Source organism: Chiloscyllium plagiosum, unplaced genomic scaffold, assembly GCF_037043375.1.
Source record: "Chiloscyllium plagiosum isolate Xiang-an unplaced genomic scaffold, Cpla_swu_hap1 HiC_scaffold_19, whole genome shotgun sequence".
In the NCBI taxonomy this organism is placed as follows: Eukaryota; Metazoa; Chordata; class Chondrichthyes; order Orectolobiformes; family Hemiscylliidae; genus Chiloscyllium; species Chiloscyllium plagiosum.
In genome coordinates, this window is record NW_028270157.1 from 70,062,200 (window position 1) to 70,085,167 (window position 22,968).

General features: G+C 41.3%; 1 protein-coding gene across 2 annotated transcripts in view; it reads right to left on the reverse strand.

The window, feature by feature from the left end:
* Positions 1–1,270: 1,270 nt before the first annotated feature.
* Positions 1,271–22,968, reverse strand: part of nup205 (nucleoporin 205) — a 110,350-nt gene continuing 88,652 nt past the window's right edge. Inside the window, exons 31-43 of one of the 2 annotated variants that reach the window (XM_043708929.2) lie at positions 22,667–22,815; positions 18,551–18,742; positions 16,206–16,327; positions 14,447–14,585; positions 12,800–12,926; positions 12,161–12,237; positions 11,068–11,196; positions 9,828–9,954; positions 6,934–7,100; positions 6,532–6,655; positions 5,139–5,267; positions 4,428–4,504; positions 1,271–1,639 (exon numbers count right to left, since the gene is read on the reverse strand). In XM_043708929.2, the coding sequence (XP_043564864.1) occupies positions 1,487–1,639; positions 4,428–4,504; positions 5,139–5,267; positions 6,532–6,655; positions 6,934–7,100; positions 9,828–9,954; positions 11,068–11,196; positions 12,161–12,237; positions 12,800–12,926; positions 14,447–14,585; positions 16,206–16,327; positions 18,551–18,742; positions 22,667–22,815 (1,712 nt within the window). In that variant the 3' untranslated portion in view covers positions 1,271–1,486. Of the gene's footprint in view, positions 1,640–4,427; positions 4,505–5,138; positions 5,268–6,531; positions 6,656–6,933; positions 7,101–9,827; positions 9,955–11,067; positions 11,197–12,160; positions 12,238–12,797; positions 12,927–13,029; positions 13,123–14,446; positions 14,586–16,205; positions 16,328–18,550; positions 18,743–22,666; positions 22,816–22,968 lie in introns of those variants that run through there. The other variant, XR_015760504.1, reaches the window with a different exon arrangement.

Below are 22,968 nucleotides of genomic sequence, written 5' to 3' on the forward strand. Positions count from 1 at the left end.
CCACTGGGGGAAAATTGAATTCATTTTGATAAGTATTCTATGTTCTTCCATGCATTGATAACATACCATTGTCATAGGAACAGCCCATAGGACCAATGGCTTAAAACAAATTTTTAAAAAAGTATTTTTGCTTTAAAAACTTTCTTTTAAAATACTGAAAGATGGTACTTTACTGTAGTTTAAGTAATCAAAAAAAGGTTTATCAAAAAAAGTGACACTTCTGGTCAATGTGACTCCACTAAATCTAAAAATTAATTTTAAATTACTGAAAACAATTTGTCAGGCGGCACCTGTGGAGAGTTATCGTTTAAGTCAATAATTTTTCAATGGATAGAGGTTAGTGACGTGGTAGAAGACTGGGACAAAGGAGAATGGTATTATGTTTCTGCTCGATTGGACTTGTTCTTTTTACATGGTTTACTTTTGACCCAATTTGGCACAAAAGTTGGTGATATTGTAAGAAATTTGCACGTGACATTGATAAAATATCAACCTGAAATATTAAAAGTTTCAGTGGCAGTAAGATGGTTCAGCCTGTACTCATCAGGAGTCTGATGGCATCTCAGCAAAGACAGTGGAAGACTATATTACATTTTAGGCTGAGGGACCTCTACGTTCACCTGCAAAGAGCATGAGCCTTGGTTTAGTAACTATCCACAAGGGTGCACTGCAGTCAATGCAGCACTCACTGAGGACTACGGGGTATGTCCCATCTCTCGAGAATGGTATTTAACAGCTGCCAATTAAGTGAAGTCAAAGGAAGAATGATTGACATTATTATTAAGACTATAATTATGTTTATTTTGCAAGACGGTGAAACCAGCAGCTGGGTTTTAGATTAGATTACCTACAGTGTGAAAACAGGTCCTTTGGCCCAACAAGTCCACACTGACCCGCCGAAGCGCAACCCACCCATACCCCTACACTTACCCCTTCACCTAACACTACGGGCAATTTAGCATGGCCAATTCACCTGACCTGCACATCTTTGGACTGTGGGAGGAAATCGGAGCACCCGGAGGAAACCCACGCAGACACGGGGAGAATAACTGTGTGGAGTTTGCACAGTCACCTGAGGCAGAAATTGAACCCGGGTCTCTGGTGCTGTGAGGCAGCAGTGTTAACTGCTGTGCCACTGTGCCGTCCACAAATCAAGGTGTTACTTGCTGTTGTTTTAATGGAAGGACAATTGGTAAATCATTTCAGAAAAAATGTCCTTTTCAGCTGAATCAATCCTCAGATTTCATTGATTCTCAGACAAAAACAACCTCGAGCTCTGAAAACTGAAATTTATTCTTCATGGAAAATAATATTTAATTGTAATTACAATTTAGTCCTTAGTACAAAAAAATCAGAGTAGTCTTTGAGAGCTATACAGAAGCCCACAATTTTAAGTGGAGGAACGTGGGGGTGGGAAGGGCAAGAAAAGAGCAGAGAACAGCTGGTGAATGATGTGTACAGTCAGATATGGCTGAGCAGAAGACTATCAGGACCTCTTCATCCTTGCAAGGCCACGTATTCGTCGAACCAGTGCCTGAATAAACAAGTGTCGCGACCGGACTTTGCAGTAAATGCTCTCAATGTCAAGCAGCTTCTTTTGCAGGGACTCCCCAAAACTTGCTGAAGCATCAATCTGAAGCTGAAAGAAAAAACCCAGAACACACTGTTATTAAATACCACAGCTGATCAGATGTCTAACATTCTTTCCAATTTACACACTTTTATTGTGAAGACAGAGGCCATGCATTTCATTCTGACACTTCCAACATCAGACATGTTACATGACAAAGTGCCAGGAGATATGTAATAACATCTCTAACAGGTTGCTTAGAAAATATCTGTCCCTCCCTGGGGCTCTAGCAGCACAGTGGTAGTGTCTCCCACTCTGGGGCAGGAGCCTGGGTTCAAATCCCACCTTCTCCAAAGTGTGTCATAACATTCCTGAACAGGTTAATTAAAAATATCTATCCCTCCTTGGGTTTGGGGAGCAAAACCACATCCAATTGCAATAAGGTTTCTTTACTTCTAACCCCTTTGCAAGAAAATACCATCATGTGTAAGTACACCCAAATCCATCTGAACACAAACACTAAACTATTTTTTAAAATATTGCTTACACATGCTTCCTATCAAAGTAGATGAATTAACAGATCTACATATTGTACTCCATTTGTCACTTCTTGAGGACTCACTTCATCTGCCTGTACTATTTTGCATGTGTCCACTCACATCAACATTAAGCAACCCATTACATTGCATTTCACAGTTTCTTCTAACTCACCAATAATTAAGCACTGGATCCTTGCAGCACTCCACCAACTTAGTGGCACCTTATCAAATGCCTAGCAAATATCCAAATATACTACATCCACCAGTTTCCATTTATCTACTCATCAGCAAGCAGTCTAACAAAACCTCAAAGTTTGTAATCATACTATTTTCCAAACACCCTGCTGTCACCTAATGGTTTCCAATTATTTCCACTGACAGACGGCCAGTGAATTAACAAATAGCTTTCTCCTGCTTTTCTTGTTACCTTGCAACTCACTGCAATCAATTCAGAATCTAGAGCATTTTGAAAGATCACAACCAGTACAGTGGTAATGTCCCATTTTAGAATGTAAGATCTAGGCCACCATATCCAGGAATTTGCCAGGTTTCAGTCCATCTAATTTCTCCAGTACTTTCTATTCACCAATATTAATTATTTTTTGAATCTCACTCTCATTAACTCCTAGCCTTTCCATTATTTCTATTTTTTTCTGTATTCTGTGACACCTGCCATTCACCTTATATCCCCCTCATGATTTTATAAACTTCTATAAAGTCACCACTCAACCTCCTACACTCCAGAGAAAAAAGTCCCAATCTATCCGGCCTTTCCTTACAACTCAAACCCTCCATTTCTGGCAACATTCTAGAAAATCTCTCCAGCTTAATAACAGGGAGACCAGAATTGGATACAAAGGTCTGAGCAATGAAGGCAAGCATGCTATATGCCTTTTATACGTGGTACAAATTTCAAAGAATTCTGGACATGATCATTAGATTAGATTAGATTCCCTAGTGTGGGTCCACTGTAGTCCACACTGACCCTCTGAAGTGTAACCCACCCAGACCCATTTCCCTCTGACTAATGCACCTAACACTGTGGGCAATTTAGAATGGCCAATTCACCTGACCTGTGGGTGGAAACCAGAGCACCCGGAGGAAACCCACGCAGACACGGGGAGAATATGCAAACTCCATACAGACAGTTGCCAGAACTGAACCGGGGTCCCTGGTGCTGTTAGGCAGCAGTGCTAACCACTGAGCCACCGTGCCGCCCCTTATTGAAGAAAGGTGGACTCTTCCAGGATTTGAACCCGGGATCTCTCGCTAATCTGCACAGTAGAAGACCCAAAGCGAGAATCATACCCTTAGACCAATGAGCCACAGGGCGCTAAATTTTATTTCTTGTCAATGGCCTGTAGAGGGATCGAACCTGCCACCTTGGCATTATTAGCACCACGCTCTAACCAATTGAGCTAACCAGCCAGTTACATGAACCCCTGGGGCTGTAACTCAACTCTGCCCAAGGCCTTATTTTAATTGTGTAAATCTTGCCTTTATTTATTTTGCCAAAATGCAATACCTCGCATTTATCCAAATTAAACTCCATTGTCTACTCTTCAGCCAACTGTTCAAAACCGCTTTGCAATCTCAGATAACATTCTTCACTGTCCATTATACCACCAATCTTTGTGTTATCTGCAAACTTACTAACCATGCTTTCAATATTCTCATCTAAAACATTTATAAAATGAAGTGGACCAAGCGCAAAACCCTGTGGAACACTGCTGCTCACAGGCTTCCAGTATGAAAAAATAACCCTCCACAATCACACTCTGATTCCTGCTGCAAAGTCAATTTTATATCCAGCTGGCACACGATGGAATATTCTTGATTTGCCTAGATGAGTGCAAGGCCTAACAGCACGGTAGTTGTACCTAAAGCACTGCAGCCTGCGTGGTGTAAGAATTCACCAGCTCTCCTCAAAGATAATTAGGGATGGGAAATAAATGGTGGCTTTGCCAGTAACATGTATACGCCAACAAGCAGAGAAGAAAAATAAAAACTTATGTCACACTACTTGCACTGCCATCTCAATCTAACCTGGTTTTATCTATTTTGCATTTCCTTACACAATTAAATTTAACTAATAATTTGATCTTATAGGTTAACTAAATTAAATGTTTCCTTGTAACACCAAATTACCTCTCGGCAACAAATTTCCACTCTCGCTAAATTCCAAATCAATGTTGAAGGTGTATCATGTTTCAAATGTTCTTTTGTGACCATTTCTCAGACCATTTATTCATTATGTGGCAGTAAAAATGTTTCAGAGCAAACAAAAATAAGCTGCGCAACAAAAAATTAAAACCTACCTGCTCAATATCATGTTGGTTTACTTGACTTAGAACAAGGCGCCTGGCTTCAGGACTTCCATCAAGACCACCACGATCTGGGATTAATAAAATATATAGGAATGGATTAGCATTCAATTCACTTACCAAGCAACAAGTGTCACAGAAATTAGCTACTGCACATTGGACCCAACATTGCCATTGCATCTAGACGTTTATCCACTTCACATTGTTCTGGACTAATCTGTGAGGAACCTCTCACAGTGAGCAGGGTCCAATGACAGATACAAAGATATTTCCTCTGTGGTGATTTCAGACCGAATCACACCACCTTCTGAAGTGGCCAAGCAAGCCGTATGGTTATGTGCACCTTCTGAGCTTGTTAGTCTGAAGGTAACTGCAACACCGTCAGCTCAGACCAGAAATTGAATAAACTTATTTCTGGTTTCTATAGGTTAATGCCATGCTAACAAATGCTTTTTAAAACCACTCAGCCCTTACAAGTGTGTGCCACAAGCTTCATGTAAATCCTTCCTTTTCACACTGTGCCTGCTCCTCTGGATATTGAACCTTGGTGAGCAGACAGTGGAATAATTCACAGATACATAATCCACTGCAGAACTGGAAGTGATACAGTATTAACTGTTAAACAAAAAAAACAGAGTCCAGAACCTGCATTAGGGAAGGAGTACTGAAATGTATGCATTGCTCAATGTCAAGTCTGGCACTTACCTGGAAATCGTCTGCCCCTGTAGGATACACTCTGGATATTCAAGGACAAGTGGACATCAGAAGGTGTAAAATACAGGAAGTAATACTCGAGATGTCGCCACAGGATAAAAAGACAGTTTTCCACAATGACTGAAAAGTTACAACAGGTCAAGGAACAAAGCAGGAGATGTTATGTCACTCACATGAAATGCTCTTAGAAAAAGCGGATGCTGAAAATCTGAAGCCAGAACATTAAATGCGAAAAACACTCAGCATCTGTGTTTCTTTTCTATTTAACAAGGAATTGCTGTAAATCCACATCCAAAAGGAAGCAAAAGTCAGTGACATGAATGAATTTGGAAATGAATGCAAGATAAGACCTTCCGCTAATTCATTTGTCATTTCGGACTCAAGGATCTGGAGGGAGGGAGGGGCCGAGAAGGGCACGTGGAATTTATATATCAGATGCAGAGTGGGATTCTCCTCAGCACAGTGGGATGTTTGGATTGTTTTTAGCATGAGAATGGAGGGAGGTAGAAGTTACGCTGGATGAAGAAGGCCCAGTTTATCATTGGCTGGGTTTTGCTTAGGCTGAAATGGGGAAAGAAATAATCTTCATCTTCAAAGAGAACAGGATAAAATGTTGGCTCTCTTTCATTACGCGGCTGGTGGGCTATAGGGCCTCACTGTCTACAGTAGGGGTTTGGCTAGACTGTCAACTTGGGCTGGATTTATGCTAAACGACATGTTGTGAGTGACTGGCAGATTTGAAGGGCTGCTGGATACTTCTGCTGCTCCTTGGCTCACAGTTTACTCATTACCATGGCTACTAATATCTCATTCTCCAGACCACTGGCAAATGTTTGATGGAGTTTCTGTGGTTCATGAGGATTGTTATAAAACTTATGAATTAAAACTAAATTGTGAAATTTGTTTTTGGATATGGCAGGATTTTGAACCAATGTCTTGACAGCAATGAATATATCAAAATATCCTTAGTCACACTGAACTTGGAATTTATGCCATTTGGTACTTTCACATCCTATTAGGCAGCACCTTATTAAAATGAATTGATTGAATAATTAGGTAGGTGCAGTATCTTTGGACGTGTGAGACAACTCTCTGCTTCTGATACAAAACCATTAGAAACACAATTGCTTTCTCCTTCAATCTACAAGCCTGAAAGTGCTCCTTTGCTTTTTTTTAAAGAAACTCACAGTATGATGCAACTCAGCCCTTTACCTCAATCTCTTAACATAAGCAAATATTGTAAATGCCCAATATCCTGTTCATCTTCCACACCCCCCCGGACAAAGCCACAATTAAAATACTGGAAAATTCAGAAGCAAGTTGGGTGTGATGAAAATTTGAAGATTTTCCACCTGCTACATTGAACTGGAAAAAAAAAGGATACAGCAGTAGAGGGACAGCAGCTCAGCTCTGTGATTGATCTGCTGCACAAGCCGACGTCTGGCCAGAACATGTCGCTGAGCAGCTGAAATCTTGTCTACACCAAAGGGTACGATTGCTTGACACAGCTGTGAGAGACAAGACAGATTACTTCATTATCTATTGCTGCAAGTGGTTACCAGAACCCGTCCTACAGGCCGCTGGGTACCTATCATAATCAGGATACGGCTGCCCCTGAGAAGGTACAAAGAGACAACAAAAGTGACTCTAAACATCATACTTATAAGAAAAGGGTCAAGGAAGTCGAGCTGATTTCTTCAGAACAGATACAATCTAGGTTCATTGACCCATAAAGTACCTACATAACGCAAAAAAAAAATCAGAGTGTACGTTGGCACACACCCACCTCCTTGATTTCATCTGGAGGTAAATGCTGCAGATTCTGGTACTTGGTCACACTCTGCCGGTGGCTCTCGTAGTTACTGAAGAAATCATTTGCACTTTGCTTCAAAAGAAACAGGACGACTCCAAGGCTGGGCAGCCTCCAGTAAGGTACCATCGGCAATGGAGCATCTGCCAGTGGGTAGAAATAACATTCATTCAGTGGAGCTCAAGCCAGAAAATGTCAACTTTTATTCTGGCACAAAACCACAATGGCAGCCCAAAACCCCAAACCCTGTCCCTAACTCCTAACCTAACTCCCTAACACCACATGACGAGGGTAGGAATAGGTCCAGTTAAGGATAGTAGTGGGAAGTTGCGTGTGGAGGCTGAAGAGATTGGGGAGACACTGAATGAATACTTTTCATCAGTATTCACTCAGGAACAGGACATTGTTGCCGATGTGAATACTGAGTCACAATTAAGTAGAATGAATGGCTTTGAGGTATGTAGAGAAGAGGTGTTGGAAATTCTGGAAAGGTTGAAAATAGATAAGTCCCCTGGGCCTGATGGCATTTATCCTAGGATTCTCTGGGAAGCAAGGAAGGAGATTGCAGAGCCATTGGCCTTGATTTTTATGTCCTCCTTGTCTACAGGAGTAGTGCCAGAAGACTGGAGGCTAGCAAATGTGGTTCCCTTGTTCAAGAAGGGGAGTAGGGATAACCCTAGTAACTATAGGCCGGTGAGTCTCACTTCTGTTGTGGGCAAAGTCTTAGAGAAAATTGTAAGGGATAGGATTTATGAACATCTGGATAGGAATAATATAATCAAGGATAGTCAGCATGGTTTTGTGAAGGGCAGGTCGTGCCTCACAAACCTTATTGAATTCTTTGAGAAGGTGACTAAGGAGGTGGACAAGGGGAAAACGGTAGATGTGGTGTATATGGATTTTAGTAAGGCGTTTGATAAGGTTCCCCATGGTAGGCTACTTCAAAAAATACGGAGGTATGGCATTGAGGGTGAGTTGGAGGTTTGGATTAAGAATTGGTTGGCTGGAAGAAGACAGAGGGTAGAAGTTGATGGCAAAGGTTCATCTTGGAGTGCCGTTACTAGCGGTGTTCCGCAAGGATCTGTTTTGGGACCATTGCTGTTTGTCATTTTTATAAATGACCTGGAGGAGGGGCTAGAAGGTTGGGTGAGCAAGTTTGCGGATGATACGAAAGTCGGAGGAGTTGTTGACAGTGAGGAAGGATGTGGCAGGTTACAGCAGGATATAGAGAAGCTGCAGAGCTGGGCAGAAAGGTGGCAAATGGAATTCAATGTAGCTAAGTGTGAGGTGATTCATTTTGGGAAGAATAACAAAAAGATGGGGTACTGGGCTAATGGTCGGATACTTGGTAGTGTGGATGAGCAGAGGGATCTTGGTGTCCATGTACACAGATCTTTGAAAGTTGCCACCCAGGTAAATAGTGCGGTGAAGAAGGCATATGGCGTACTGGCTTTTATTGGTAGAGGAATTGAGTTCCGGAGTCCTGAGGTCATGTTGCAGTTGGAAAAGACTCTGGTGCGGCCGCATCTGGAGTATTGTGTGCAGTTATGGTCGCCATACTATAGGAAGGATGTGGAGGCACTGGAACGGGTGCAGAGGAGGTTTACCAGGATGTTGCCTGGTATGGTAGGAAGATCGTATGAGGAAAGGCTGAGGCACTTGGGGTTGTTTTCATTGGAGAAAAGAAGGTTTAGGGGTGACTTGATAGAGGTGTACAAGATGATTAGGGGTTTAGATAGGGTTGACTGTGAGAATCTTTTTCCACGTATGGAGTCAGCTATTACGAGGGAGCATAGCTTTAAATTAAGGAGTGGTAGGTATAGGACAGATGTTAGGGGTAGGTTCTTTACTCAGCGAGTCGTGAGTTCATGGAATGCCCTGCCAGTAGCAGTGGTGGACTCTCCCTCTTTATGGGCATTTAAGCGGGCATTGCATAGGCATATGGAGGATAGTGGGTTAGTATAGGTTAGGTGGGCTTGGATCGGCGCAACATCGAGGCTTGTACTGCGCTGTATTCTTCTATGTTCTATGTACATCAGGTGGTCCTGGTGAACTTGATTCAACACAGACAAATTGAAAGATGGTCAAGGTTTGTTCCTGATGTATCATCAAAAATACTCACTATCAAACAAACAAACAAACAAACCAGTCTTTTCCCTGATTCTCCTACATTGATGAACAATTCCACTACTTCTTCCATATCCCCACTGGTTGTGAGACTTGTTTCTTGGTGCATGGTCAGAATATGTGAGTCACGCCTGATCGGTTTACTTCTCTTGTCCTATACCTTTAGAAAAGGCAGAGGTTCCCTGTAAAGTCTGACCAGGTAAACATTCAAAATTCAGAGGCAGAAGATAGTAATGGTCTGAGAGTTAGTCACTAAACAGAAAAATATTGGAATGTCTGGTAAAAACAAACAAACATTCACTTGCAGCAATACAATCTCTTTCGCATGAAACACTTCTCATTTTTTTTAGTAGTTTTATAAAAACACAAAAGACACTTATGCCAGTTCTTGCATTTTTAACCACGAGGAGCAAATCCTTTGGCCTCAAATCCCCTTTAATAAAATTTTAATCTGGGTTTAACCTCAAAAGAACAGCCCATTAACCTACAAAGAGTTGCAGAGAAAAAGAAACAAGTGTTTCGGAAATATGTGCTCAAAGAGACTAACCCATTTCAACTCCATCCTACCAAATGCCAGGCCCCCATGCAGCCATGCCCTAGCACACAACTAGAAAACCAGAAATGGTTGTCAGTGAATATTTAACATGGGGTGGAAATTATTTAGAATCTAGAGAAGGGGAGGTGAATATATACGGCAAAACATGTTTCAGGTGAAGAATGCAGCAGGAAGGGATTTGGCTTACCTTGCCTACTTCCTTCGCGAGATGTGCCTTCAGTAAGACTAGGAGTAAAGAGGCAGATTGTGTGCTGGGACCCAGGGCTGCTCTGTATCAGCAGCGTCTGACAGTATTGCACCACATTTGCACAAATCTGAAAAGACAGAAACAAGAACTACTGTTTACATCAATGTACACCCTCAACTGAGTAACCAGAAAATAATAGAAGCTTCTGTCATTTGCCAACCATTGCTCCAGTTGTAGTTTAAGATTTCTCTCAACATTCAGTCTTGTGAACTGCAAAAAATGCGATTTAAATAAAGCTGTCTGACACTCCTCGAAATGGAAGTTACTTCTAATGTATGAAGCACTCCAAATGTTTATTAATATTATTTTAGCAGTTACCCACCCACCATATTATTCAATTTTGAAAGGCAAAGCAAAGGAAATCAAGTCCCCATTGGTATTAATTTTATTCACAATTAGTAAACTTAGAAACAGAAAATAAAACAGTAAAATACTTTATTTGTGGATAAGCAGATTTAAAACAATAAGTGCTATATTCAATTTCAATAAAGTCTCCTAGGAAACATCACATTAACAACTGAAACCATAAAATAACCACACTGTCATCCAGATATAGTCTCCTGACATACAGCCAGGAATTTCTAAAGAACCAACTATTTTTTCACATTAATCCCACACAGGTTTTGCAAGGTTAAATGGGACCAAGTGGATAGCTCTTTCCAAACGTAGACCAATGCATGACAGCTGAATGATCTATTTCTGCTCTCAATTTAAAATTGCTTGCACGTCTGAAATAGGAAGATCCTAACACATGCCTCTAAAATGGTGTTGGGTGGGTTGGTTCCCGACAACTGCCAGCAATACAAAATATACTTGTGAAAGTATATCTGCTGTGAAACTGTAAGTCAACATTTACTAACACAGCCAGCTAAGTTGGTTCAAGGTCGGTTGGGATTACAGGGAGCACCAGCAACTATTCACTGTCTTTCTCCACATATTCTGTTCAGACTAAGTGTGCAGCAATGTATCTGTTCTGGGTTAAAAGCTTTAATCATTGTTATTGCTGCACAAACATAAGCTGATAGGAGAATATATCCAATTCTTCAAATGAATGATAGTTGAATGATACAAAAAAAAGTTTACCAACTTTTCTCAAATTCTTCTTCATGTGCCCCTTCTACATAGCATGAAAGTCTTGCAGTTTTCATAAACAATCTCCTGGATCTGATTTGAAGTTTACCTGTTGCACAGCTAGTTCCATTTCATCCTTCTTGCTCATTCCGCTGACCTGAGTGCCATCCTGTTGTTTCTTCACTTCGTGAAGTCGGTCAGAGCCAGTGAATCGGCTGAGCAAGCCCAAGCACTGGCGCTGGAAATCACAAAAAATACAAATCATCATTGCTGAAAACTGTATTCACCGAGAACATAAAGTGCCTCTCAGCAAAATACGACAATACAGTAAAAACAAACAATATGGAATAACGCATTTAAATATTCAACAAGTGCAAAACAAGCAAACACACTTTCATGTTAAACATCTTTAAACCTGTCACAAGCAAAATATTAAATATTGTTCTCAACATATAAAGTATTGAGCAGATGGAATCAGGGCATGAGATGAGCCAGAGGGCAGTCTTCAATACATCTGGAAAAGCACAAACGTCAGTCTAGGTTTCCTAGTGATACTGTTGAAAGTCAGGATACTCTGATCACAATCCAAAGCATGGCTAGCGCTAATGTGGTGTTACAGACTGAGTATTTGGGTGGAGTAAGTATCATTGAATATGCAGTGAGTGTTCAAACGTCCGAACAGAACTGAGTAAATTCAGTTTAACAGGGTTCTCAAGCAATAGCTCCTGGGTTCACATGAATCTGTACAGACAGTGCTGATCTCTGAGCAGTGGGAGATGAATCACAGCAAGCCACAGAGTTTTGAAGTGCACTGAATACAATAGGAATATGCAACATTGTTTGGCACAGCAAAATCGCAGAAATGACAGACAATTTGCGATAATTAGTTGGCATTTCTGTACAAGAAATGTTTAATGGACAGCAGAGATATTCCCATTGCTTTCTTTCTTCAAACAACGTTTGAGATCATTTATGTTCAGTTGAATCTCTAAAATGGGCAGCTGGAGCCTTTTTTTTTTAAAACGTTACCACGACACAACCATCTCGCCAAAGGACAATAATGAACTGCAGAATCAAACTGTAGGTTCTGAACTAGAGTGCTAAATAAGTCAAACAGCAAAGAGCCAAAAAAAAAATGCAGCGAAGGTGAAAATGTAGTTCCAAGGAGAGAGTGAAACATTTTAAAATACAAATTTAAATACCTGGAAACGCCCAATTTGACCCTGAAGTTCCATGGTAGTCCCATCATTACCATCCATTTCTATCACTCTTATCACACCTGAAAATAAACATACATTACAACCAATACTCTCCTCCTCTCTTATGAATACCTCAATTGTTCAGGCTATCCAGGATCCACAGGCAATATCTAGTACATTGCCCGCACTCCTTTTGTAAAGTTGGAATGTATTGTCAACAGGTCAATTGGCCACAAAAGGCACATGTGGCCCCTACTCCTGAAAGTGAAGGACGTGCTAAATCAACTTTGTTAGTAATGGTTGAGAGATGAATCAAAAGTTCCCACCAGGTTTTAGTATGGGAATAGAAAAGCTCAAGTCACTGTATCAACTTGCTTGTTGAGCCTAATTATAGAATTTCAACAGCAATCTCTGGTGAGATTGACTGAGCACAGATTACAACTCAAACTGAGGACTATGGCCCCTGTCACTTAATACCAGAATAATTGATGCCCTCATCACCCAGGCCATCAGGGTAAAGAATTGACGGTTAGTGGCGAAATCTGCAGAATCTGAAACCTAAGGCACAGACGTGAAATGAACAGGCAAACAACCAAGTAAAAGTCTTGGAACAAGTACAGTTCTTACATTACCATTTCTTACCTGGTAAGGCTGCCTTGCTTATGATGCCTGTCAAAAGTGCCAACTCCTTCAGGGACGTTGCAGTTAACTCCTGGCAGCGCAGGATAGCCTGGATGGGATCTGAATGGGCAATTAGAAACTGCAGCACCTGCAGGGAGGGAAAAAAGACCATTCCAGTCTCTCCTACAAGGGAAAACACCCTTTCAGCATTCACCCGGTTTTCTTAGGATCTTAAATTTCAATGAAATCACCTTTTATTCTTTAAGCTCTCAGGATATAGTCCTAGCTTGTCCAACCCGTCCTCATAACATGGCCAAACTAAGTTGAGCTGCATGGTCTTTTACCTGGGTAGAGCAATCCAGAACGAGAGGGTATAGGTTTTGAGTGAGAGCGGAAAAGTTTAAAAGGGATCCTTCACATGGAGCATGCATAGACTGAGCTGCCAGAGGAAATGGAGGAGGCTGGTACAATTACAACATTTAAGAGGCATTTGGATGGGTATATGAATAGGAAGGGTTTAGAGGGATTTAGGCCAAGTGCTAGCAAATAGGATTAAATTAATTTAGGATATCTAATCGGCATGGATGAGTTGGACCAAAGGGTCTGCTTCTGTGTTGTATGTCTCTGACTCTGCCCTGGAATGCTCCTTACAAACACGTTTACATCCACTCTTAAATAAGGAGCACAAAACTGTGCACATATGCTAGATGCAGTCTCACTAATACACTGTACAAACTGCAGCTAAACATCCCTACTTTTACACTCCACTCCCCTTGTAATAAACAACATTATTACATCACTTGGTGGACCTTTTTGATTCATGTACCAGGATATTGTGATCCCTCCATATCTTGGAGTTCTAGTTCACTAATTTGCTGCTTTTCTATTCTTCCTACTAAAGTAGACAAGCTCATATTTACTCACATCATGTGATCTACTGAATATTGCCCAGTCACCTACTCAACCCTTTACGACTGTATGCCTGGAGTCAAATGGAGGCAATTTGCACACAGCAAACCTCCACAAACAGCAGCATAATCACCAGGTAAACTTCAGTAATGTCGATTAAGAGGAAAATATTACACCAGAGAGAATTCGCTCTCTCTCCTTCAAATTGTCAGAGGATCTTTCACATCATCTGCAGAGCAAAATGACTCACTCAAACGACTCCCTCAATATTTCACTGAAGTATCAGCTGAGAAGATCAGGATTCAAGTCCCACACTAGAGATTAGAGATAAAATTAAGTACATTGAGCCATGGCTGATACTCATTTCAGCTAAACAGCCAGCTCGGCTGCTACTGGATCATACATCAGATTTGAAACAGATGTATTTTATTTTTAATGAAGATTTATGAATGCCTTTCACATGTCTGATTTTTTCTTCCACTGAATTTTTATCCTCAAATGCAATTCTGCACTCTAAAAGAATTTTTTTCTGGTGTGTTCCTCCACAAGGTGCCAACCATTGGCTATTGGCGCAGTGAGAATGCTTCCTCCATGAGGCTATGCAGTGAGTGTCAGCAAGCTATTAGACCATGGAGGCATCACAAATGAGAGAGAGTGCCGAGAATGAGTGCTAAAATATTGTGCTTTAACAATTAAGCACACTCTTACACTTCACTGCGTGGTTGATCAGAAAGTTGTTGTTGTTTCTGGACGAGTTACCTGTGCCGCAGCCAACTGGTGCTTCCCCATACTGGAGGTCAATATCACCTGGCAAAGTTGAAGAGCTGGGAGCAGAATCTGGTGATACCGTTCCACAGGGGCTGGGATAAATCCTGATGGGTCTCTTATACAAAACATACTGTGGAAGAAGAAAACATGCTAAAGGTACTGTATTGAAGTGGCCTAGTAATGACTTAGAAGAAAATATGCATAGCATACTGAAGTGAAGGAGGACCGTACTGCATCTATACTTATACTCAAAGCACTCCCGTCTTCTACAATGAAGATTTGAGTGACCAATCATGTTAAAACAGCAAAATTCCTTTGTTAACACATCGAAAAGCCATTCAGCTGCAAGTGGTTCCAGCTGGTAACACGGTTTATCCAGAATGCACCATTACTCAAGATTGGCTGAGAGAGGTATCGGAGTTCAAGATTCAAATGCAGGCATTTCTAGTCAAACAGATGGACTGGTTTACTCTCAGGTGTTACTCTTTGATGCTCTGGGGTCTTCTGGCCAATTGTGACTGAAGTCAGCAGACTCCAGACAGGCCAGAAATTGACCAGGCTTCTGACGGACGTGATGGCTAATTACAACATACTGTGGTACATTTACTCATCAGGCATTGATTGGATCAGTGGCATTCATTGATTTCAGAAACAATGTCTAAAGTTTACTGTGGGAAGCCAAAAATATTCATTCTCTCACTCACTTTGTTTTACATGGAAATATTCATTAATGTTGCAAAGATTTTACTTTTTTTTTTATATATGCAAGGAACTATTTTCTAAATGCGGAGAAAATTCAGAAATCTGAAGTGCAAAGGGATTTGGGAGTCCCAATCCAGCTTTCTCTTAAGATTAACTTGCAGATTGAATTGGTAGTTAGGAAGACAAATTCAATGTTAGCATTTATTTCAAGAGGACTGGAGTATAAAAACAGGAATGTACTTTTGAGGCTTTGAGAGGCTCTGGTCAGACCACATTTTAGAATACTGTGAGCAATACTGGGTCCCATTTCTCGGGAAGGATGTACTGGCCCTGGAGTGGGTCCAGAGAAGGTTCACAAAAATGGTCCCTGGAATGGAAGGCTTAACACATGAGGAATGTTTCAGGACTCTGGGGTCTATTCTCGATGGAGTATAAAAGTATAAGGGAGAGATCTAATTGAAACTTACAGAATGCTGAAAGGTCCGGACAAAGTAGACACTAGGAAGATGTTTCCATTGGTCGGAGAGACTAGGACATGAGGGAACAACCTTAGAGTAAAGGGAATATCCTTTAAAACAGAGATGAGGAGAAACTTTTTCAGTCAGAGAGTGGTTAATCTATGAAATTCATTGCCAAGAAGGCTGTGGAAGCCAGGTCATGGAGTATATTTAAGACAGAGATAAATAGGTTCTCAATTGTCAAGGAGATCAAAGGTTACAGGGAGAAGGTGGGAGAAATGGGGCTGAGGAACGTATCAGCCATGAACGAATGGCCTAATTTCTGCTCCTATGTCTTACAGTCTTATGGTCTAAATGCGAGGTCTTGAGCCCAGATTCCATATCCACTCCCAAATATTCACTCTGACAATCTGAGCTTGCAGAGAGCCAGCACTGCAGAACCGAAATGTACTGCTGCTCACAGACCAAAGAAATGTCACTAGTTTTACTTTTATATGTACGTATTTATCTTTTATTCTTTCACAGGATAAGGAAGTGACTGGTTAGGCCCACATTTATTACCTGTCCAGGAATTAGCTTGCGCTTATTACCTGTGTGACTCAGTTTCAGGCCGGTGATCATAGACCTGGCACTGGGACAGGCGCACAATAATGCCTGCTGTCAGAAGTTCCAAAGATCCATGATGGTTCTTGGCCACTCTCGTCAAGAAGGCCTAGTGAATATAATAAACAACAAAAACTTAATGCTGTCAATAAAAATGGTTGCAAGGAGAAAGATTTAGCTGGTGCGAAAAATTCAGCTGAAATGGTATGCAAGAACGAACACAACACATTAACTAGAAACCCGAAGGATTGGCTTCTGCCTACAATGTACACTCAGACTAAAAATGGCCAAATGTACGTCATTGTAGATTTTAATACTGATATACTTCTTCATTTAATTAATTACTACAAGTGAATGAGTTTCTTATCAATTGTGCAATAGGGCTCAAGAGATTAAAGTTAAAAATCACAACACCAGATTATAGCAACAGGTTTATTTGGAAGCACTAGCTTTCAGAGCACTGATCCTTCATCAGGAAGGATCAGCTCTCTGAAAACTAGTGCTTCCAAATAAACCTGTTGGACTATAACCTGGTGTTGTGTGATTTTTTTTAAACTTTGTCCACCTCAGTCTAACACCGGCATCTTGAAATCTAGATTAAAGTAGTCCAATTTCATTTTTCACTCATATCATAGTGGTCACTTTGGTAGAATATCAGGAAAAATGACCTGCTACTGGACTAATAATCAAAATGAGCTAAAATCCCAATGTAATGGTTTGAAAATTAAAAGGCAGTTTTAAAAAAAAATCTAGAAAAGAAAGCCTACATCAGTAAAAATGACCATACAGCATTGAAATGCTGAAAACCAATGACCACCTCCCAACCAAGTCCTGAATGCCAATCAGAACACAAGCCGAAAACAGAAACTGCAAAGCTGAGGCATAAACATCAGCAATGGTGCATGAGGGGTCAGGTTAACTGAATAAGGAAACTGATATGTAACCTATGATCCAGATTAAAACTCTCTTACTGATAGATCTTTACCATAATTGTAATGAAATGCTTAATCATTTTCAAAGGCTGACATTGCAAATAATATTCTCTTATTATGTTCTCCATTATGTTTCTTATTTAGCCAATTGGTACCAATTAACCACAGGATAACGTTGAGGAAGCCAATGTATTTGACATGGGAGATATGGTTTATTGACACTCAAATGGGTAAAGTTGCCATGACTGGAGCTGCATTACTGATTACAGAGAATGTCACAGCCTCACTGAGAGCAGACACGTCATGGAGGGCTCATCAGTGAGTCCATATGGGTGGGCGTCAGGAAGAAAGTTTATGTTATAGGTTTCCAAATAGCCAATGAGAGCTGGTGGTACACATCTGTAGGCAGATCATGGAAAGATACATTTTTTTTTTAAATTGTTGTCGTGGGTGATTTTAACTTCACCAATATTGACTGGGACTCCCTTAGTGCCTGGAGCTTAGATGGGACAGAATTTGTCAGGTACATCCAGAAGGTTTCTTGAAACAATATGTAGATAATCCAACTAGGGAAGCAGCAGTACTAGCATTTCCCAACCTTGCGTTGGGAAATGAGCCTGGCCAAATGATTGAAGTTACAGTGGGGGAGCATTTTGGGAATAGTAATCACAATTCCGTGACATTTAAGATAGTTATGGATAAGGATAAGACTGGTCCATGAGTCAAAGTACTAAATTGGGGAAAGACTGTTTGACAGTAAATTCACATCTGACATACAGGAGCCTTTTAAAGATCAGTTGATCAGAGTTCAGAACCAACATAATTCAGGAACCCTGGATGAAAAGATATATTGAAAGTTTAATCAAAAAGAAAAATGAAGCATATGTAAGGTTTAGGAAACTGAAATCAGACATAGCTCTTGAGGAAAGGAAATAAAGCAGGAAATCACTTATAAAAGGAATTAGGAGGAATAGAACAGGCCATGAGATGTCCATGGCAAGTAGGATTAAAGGAGAATCCCAAGACATTTTATATGCATATGAGGAGCAAGAGGGTAACTAGGTCCACTCAAGGACAGACTATGATCAGGCAGAGAATAGAGGGATATGGACCATATGCAGACAGATGGGATTAGTTTAGAATGTTATCATGGTCAGCACAGACATGGTGGGCGAAAGGGACCATTTCCTGTGTTGTACTATGTTCTATATATACCTGTAGTAACTAATGCCTTACTGTAATGCTTGGATCAGGGTCTGGAACCTGAAATTGTAATGTGTCCTATTCTCACTGTTGACAGCTATTATCTGAAGACAATTCAATCCCATTAGGGAGCCAACGGAGCAGAAGAGAGGCCATACACACACACACACACACACACACACACACAAAAAACTTGCCATCTTGGATTCATAAAGGTATAAGGCTTTCAGTAACGGTGGTTTGGGACTGAGCATGCTCTGAAGGACGGGGTCATCCTGGACCAAACTATCTGTTAGAGTTTTGAGGTAGCCGCTGTTGGAAAGGTAGTACAGCCACTGTTGGTGTTTGTCAATAGCCACAATCCGATCCAGCACGGCCAGCGCCAGCATCTGAAACAGAAAAAAAAACAATTTATCAAAAAGAGTCCTGTCGGGCAGTGGTGAAATAAGTTCATGGATTAGAGACACAGGTCTAAGTGTCACTTCAATTCAACCCTCCTCAGGACAAAGCAAACAGTGCATAGTTGACACAGGTTCACCTCAGATGGAAAGAAGGTGCTTTATAACTTTGATCACTTGGACTGGGCTTCATTAAGTAAAACAGCAAAGAGGATCAGAGAGCAATTTTCAGCTTTTTTTGGAATTAGTGTATCTAGTTTTTCATCTCTCAGAAGATCACATGGTTTTAGGTGGGATTAAGAGTATACGCTATGTTGGACATGGCATCACAGTTGTGGAGGGCAAGCTGTAAGGATTACAGGGCTTATTCCTGTTATTCACCTCGTAAACCTGTCAGAGATTCCTTTTGTCTATTTTCACCCAGATCAAGGAAGGTGACATGGACTGTGTGTACCAGCAGCTGTCTGGAACCATAACCTGAGAAGTCATTTCTTCTCCATGGCCCAAGAATCAAGGAGGATGTCACAGGCATCACAGCAAAGTCTAACAATTACTATCCACACATTATGGTAGGAAACATGAAGCAGCAATCTGGAACCCAGGTTGTCTTTCCCTTCCTAATCACAAGGTGCTGCAAGGAACAGCAATGTCCTTTCTGCCACCCTGGATAAGATTTGTTAATTGGGCCGAGAATGGGAATTATTTGCATTTGTTGAGTCGCTATCTAGGCCCATATAGATTGCTGATCCCCAGTTATCCCAGACAAGGTGGTGGTGGTGAGCTGCAGCAAACCTTAAGGTCAATGTATACCCACAATGCACCAAGGAAGGGTACTCTAGGGCTTTGACCCAGCAACAGTGAAGGATCCACAATTTACTTCCAACAGAGAACACCACGTGGTTTGGAGGAGAACTTTCAGATGCTGGTGTCCCAGGTATTTGCTGCCCTAATCCTGAAAAGTGATATAGGTGGCTGTTTGAAAGGTTTTATGGAAGGATCCTTAGTGAAGTACTGCAGTACCTCTCATAAATGTAGCACACTGATGGCTCAGTACATCGGTGATGAAGGTGGTTCTCAATCAAATGGGCTACTTTGTCCTGGAAGGTGTCAAGTTTCCTGGGTGTTATTTGTGCAGCACTCATCCAGACAAGTGAAAGGTATCCATGACAAGGCTATCTTGCACCTTGTCGATGGCTGACAGGTTCTGGGGAGAGTAGCTCTGACCTATTCTTGTATTCAAGGTATTTATATGGCTGGTCCAGTCTGTGGAATAGGAAGGGGTGATGGTTGGAGATGCTCATTGTCTAGTACTGAAGTAGCAAAGAACATTCATGCCACACATCAGTCTAAGCCTCAATGTTATCTAAGTCTTGCTTCAGTACATATAAAGTTACAAACAGAACTAAACATTGAGCAATTGTAAGCAAGCATCCCCACTTCTGGGAGAGGGAAGGTCATTACTGAAGCTACCAAAGATGGTTGGCCAAGAATACTAACCTGAGGAACTCTTGCAGTGATGTCCTGAGACAGAAGTGATTCACCTCCAACAACAACTACCTTTGTTTGTACTACTTTAACTAAACTGCTGGAATTGAGCTCTTTAGTCCATTATTTGGAGCAAGGTTGTATTAAGATCAGGAGCTGCATAGTCCTTGCAGAACCCAAACTGAACACTAATGTGTAGAGATTACTCCTTACCAACGAAGAGTAGTTATTCCTTTGCACGTGCTGTTTCATAGAACATATCATTGCCTGCTATCACTTTGCTGTCGATCAAGACAGTAGATTGGTAGGACATTACTGGTCAGGGTGAATTTGTCCTGTTTTCTTGGAACAGGACAGACCTGGCCAACCTTTCAGAGTTAGGTAGATCACAGTGCATGGTTCAGAGTACACCTACTTTTAAAGCAAGTCCTTAGTGCTATTGCTGGAATATTATCAAGACCGTTGCAATACCCAGTGCCTTCAGCTGTTTCTTGATATGTCATGGAGAGATATTAGTTTAAGACTAGCATCTGTGATGCTGCAACCCCAGAGGACCAGGACTTCTGGATGAAGACGGATGCAAATACTCCAGCCTTCTCTTTTGCCTTGCCATGCTGGGCTTCCCCATTGTTAAGGATGGGGATATTAGCCAGCCACCTCCTACTGTGAGATGTTTAACTGTGCACCACCATTCACAACTGGAGAGAGCAGACTGCAGAGAGGAGACCAGATAGTTTGGTTATGGATTGGTTACTCCGAATGAATATTGCTTCCACTGTTTTCACACAAGTGGTCTTATGTTGTTACTTCATCAGGTTGATACTCATTTTAGGCATGCCTTGTGCAGCTCCTGGCACGTACTCCTTCACTCTCCACTGAACTAGGGTTGATCCCTTGGCAAAATGGTAATGGGAATATGCTAAGCCATGAGGTGACAAATAATGGTCGAAAATAATTCCGCTGCTGCTGATGACCTACAGCATCTCATGCATGCACAGTTTTCAGTTGTTACATCTGCTTGAAGTCTGTCCTGGTCAACAACAATACTGCACAGCATGATGAAGGCATCCTGAACACGAAGACTGAACTTCATCTCCACAAGGACTGTGCAGTGGTCACTCCCACTAATACTTTCATTGACAGATGCATGTGACAGAGAGACAAGCAAAGATAAAGTTAAGCAGATTTCTAACTTGGTTCCTTCACCACTTGCTGCAGACTCAGTCTAGCAGCTATGTTCTTCAGAATTCAACCAGGTTAGTCTCCAGTAGTACTCCCGAAAATCTCTTGGTGACAGGCATTGAAGTCCCTCACCCAGAGTATATTCTGCATCCTCAGTGTTTCCACAAAGCAATGTTCAACATGGAGCACTGAGGATTCATCAGAGGAACAGCAGTAGGCAATAATTGGCAAGAGATTTCCTTGCCCATATTTGACCTGGTACCATGAGACTTCATTGATCCAGAGTCAATGTTGAGGACTCCTGGGACAAGCCCATCCCTCCTAAGTTTACCGCTATGCTTCCACGGCTGATGTGTGTCTTGCCGGTGGGATACAATATGGATACTGATGGTGTTACCTGGTAGGTTCTGTAAAAGGTATGAATCATTATAATTATGTAAGGCTGTTGCTTGAACTGTCTTTGAGACAGCTCTGGATTAGAGTGGTGCTGGAAAAGCACAGCAGTTCAGGCAGCATCCGAGCAGGAAAATCTATGTTTCAGGCAAAAGCCCTTCATCAGGAGTCTGATGAAGGGCTTTTGTCCAAAACGTCGATATTCCTGCTCCTCGGATGCTGCCTGAACTGCTGTGCTTTTCCAGCACCACTCTAATCCAGAATCTGGTTTCCAGCATCTGCAGTCATTGTTTTTACCTTTGAGACAGCTCTCCCAATGTTGGAACAAGCCCCACAGTAGTTAGAAAGGAGGACTGTACAGGTTTGAAAGGACTGGGTTTGCTATCATTGTTTCCTATGCCTCTGTTGATGCCAAGCAGTCCACTTTTCTTTAGGCTTTGAAGTTAAGAGTTAACCACATTGCTCTGGAGTTACATGATTTTATTGAATTCAAATTCTGCCATATGCCACTGTGGGAATTGAACCCATACCTCCAGAACACGAGCCTAAGATTTTGAATTACTTGCCTTCTGACAATACCATCACATTACCTCCTCCCCTACATACTACAAGATGTAAAGAACTACTAAACCTATTGGAGGTCTCCATCCCAGCTTTCAGAGGTCAAGATCTTTTTGATATGGAAGTCATAAAGGAATGTTGAAAATGAAATTTTCAAACATTTGCTTTTTAATGAAACACAAGTTACCTCACATGCATACTGTAAATGAATGAAATGTCAGTGTAATGTGGAAGAATCTAATACTGGAATATCGTAACTCTGAGTATTGTATGTGTGCAGATGTTCATACTTACTCGCCCGATTTCATGGCCGTCACAAGCATCTCGACAAACAACCTCCATCAGTGATGCCCCATAACTCTCTATGATATTCATATTGTCTTTTTGAAGTTTAGTGTACTCATCCTCTGGAGCAGTTAGTCTCTCCCACATGGTTTTCTGCCCTGTACCATTCCAAATAAAAACAAAAACACATATCAAATGGACAAACTCTTTACAAACGAGTCTGATTAAAATTTAACCCTCTAACTTGGAGCAGTTTCGTGACCCATCAACTCTAGGACATATCTACTCTAGGATTTATCAACAAGATAGTG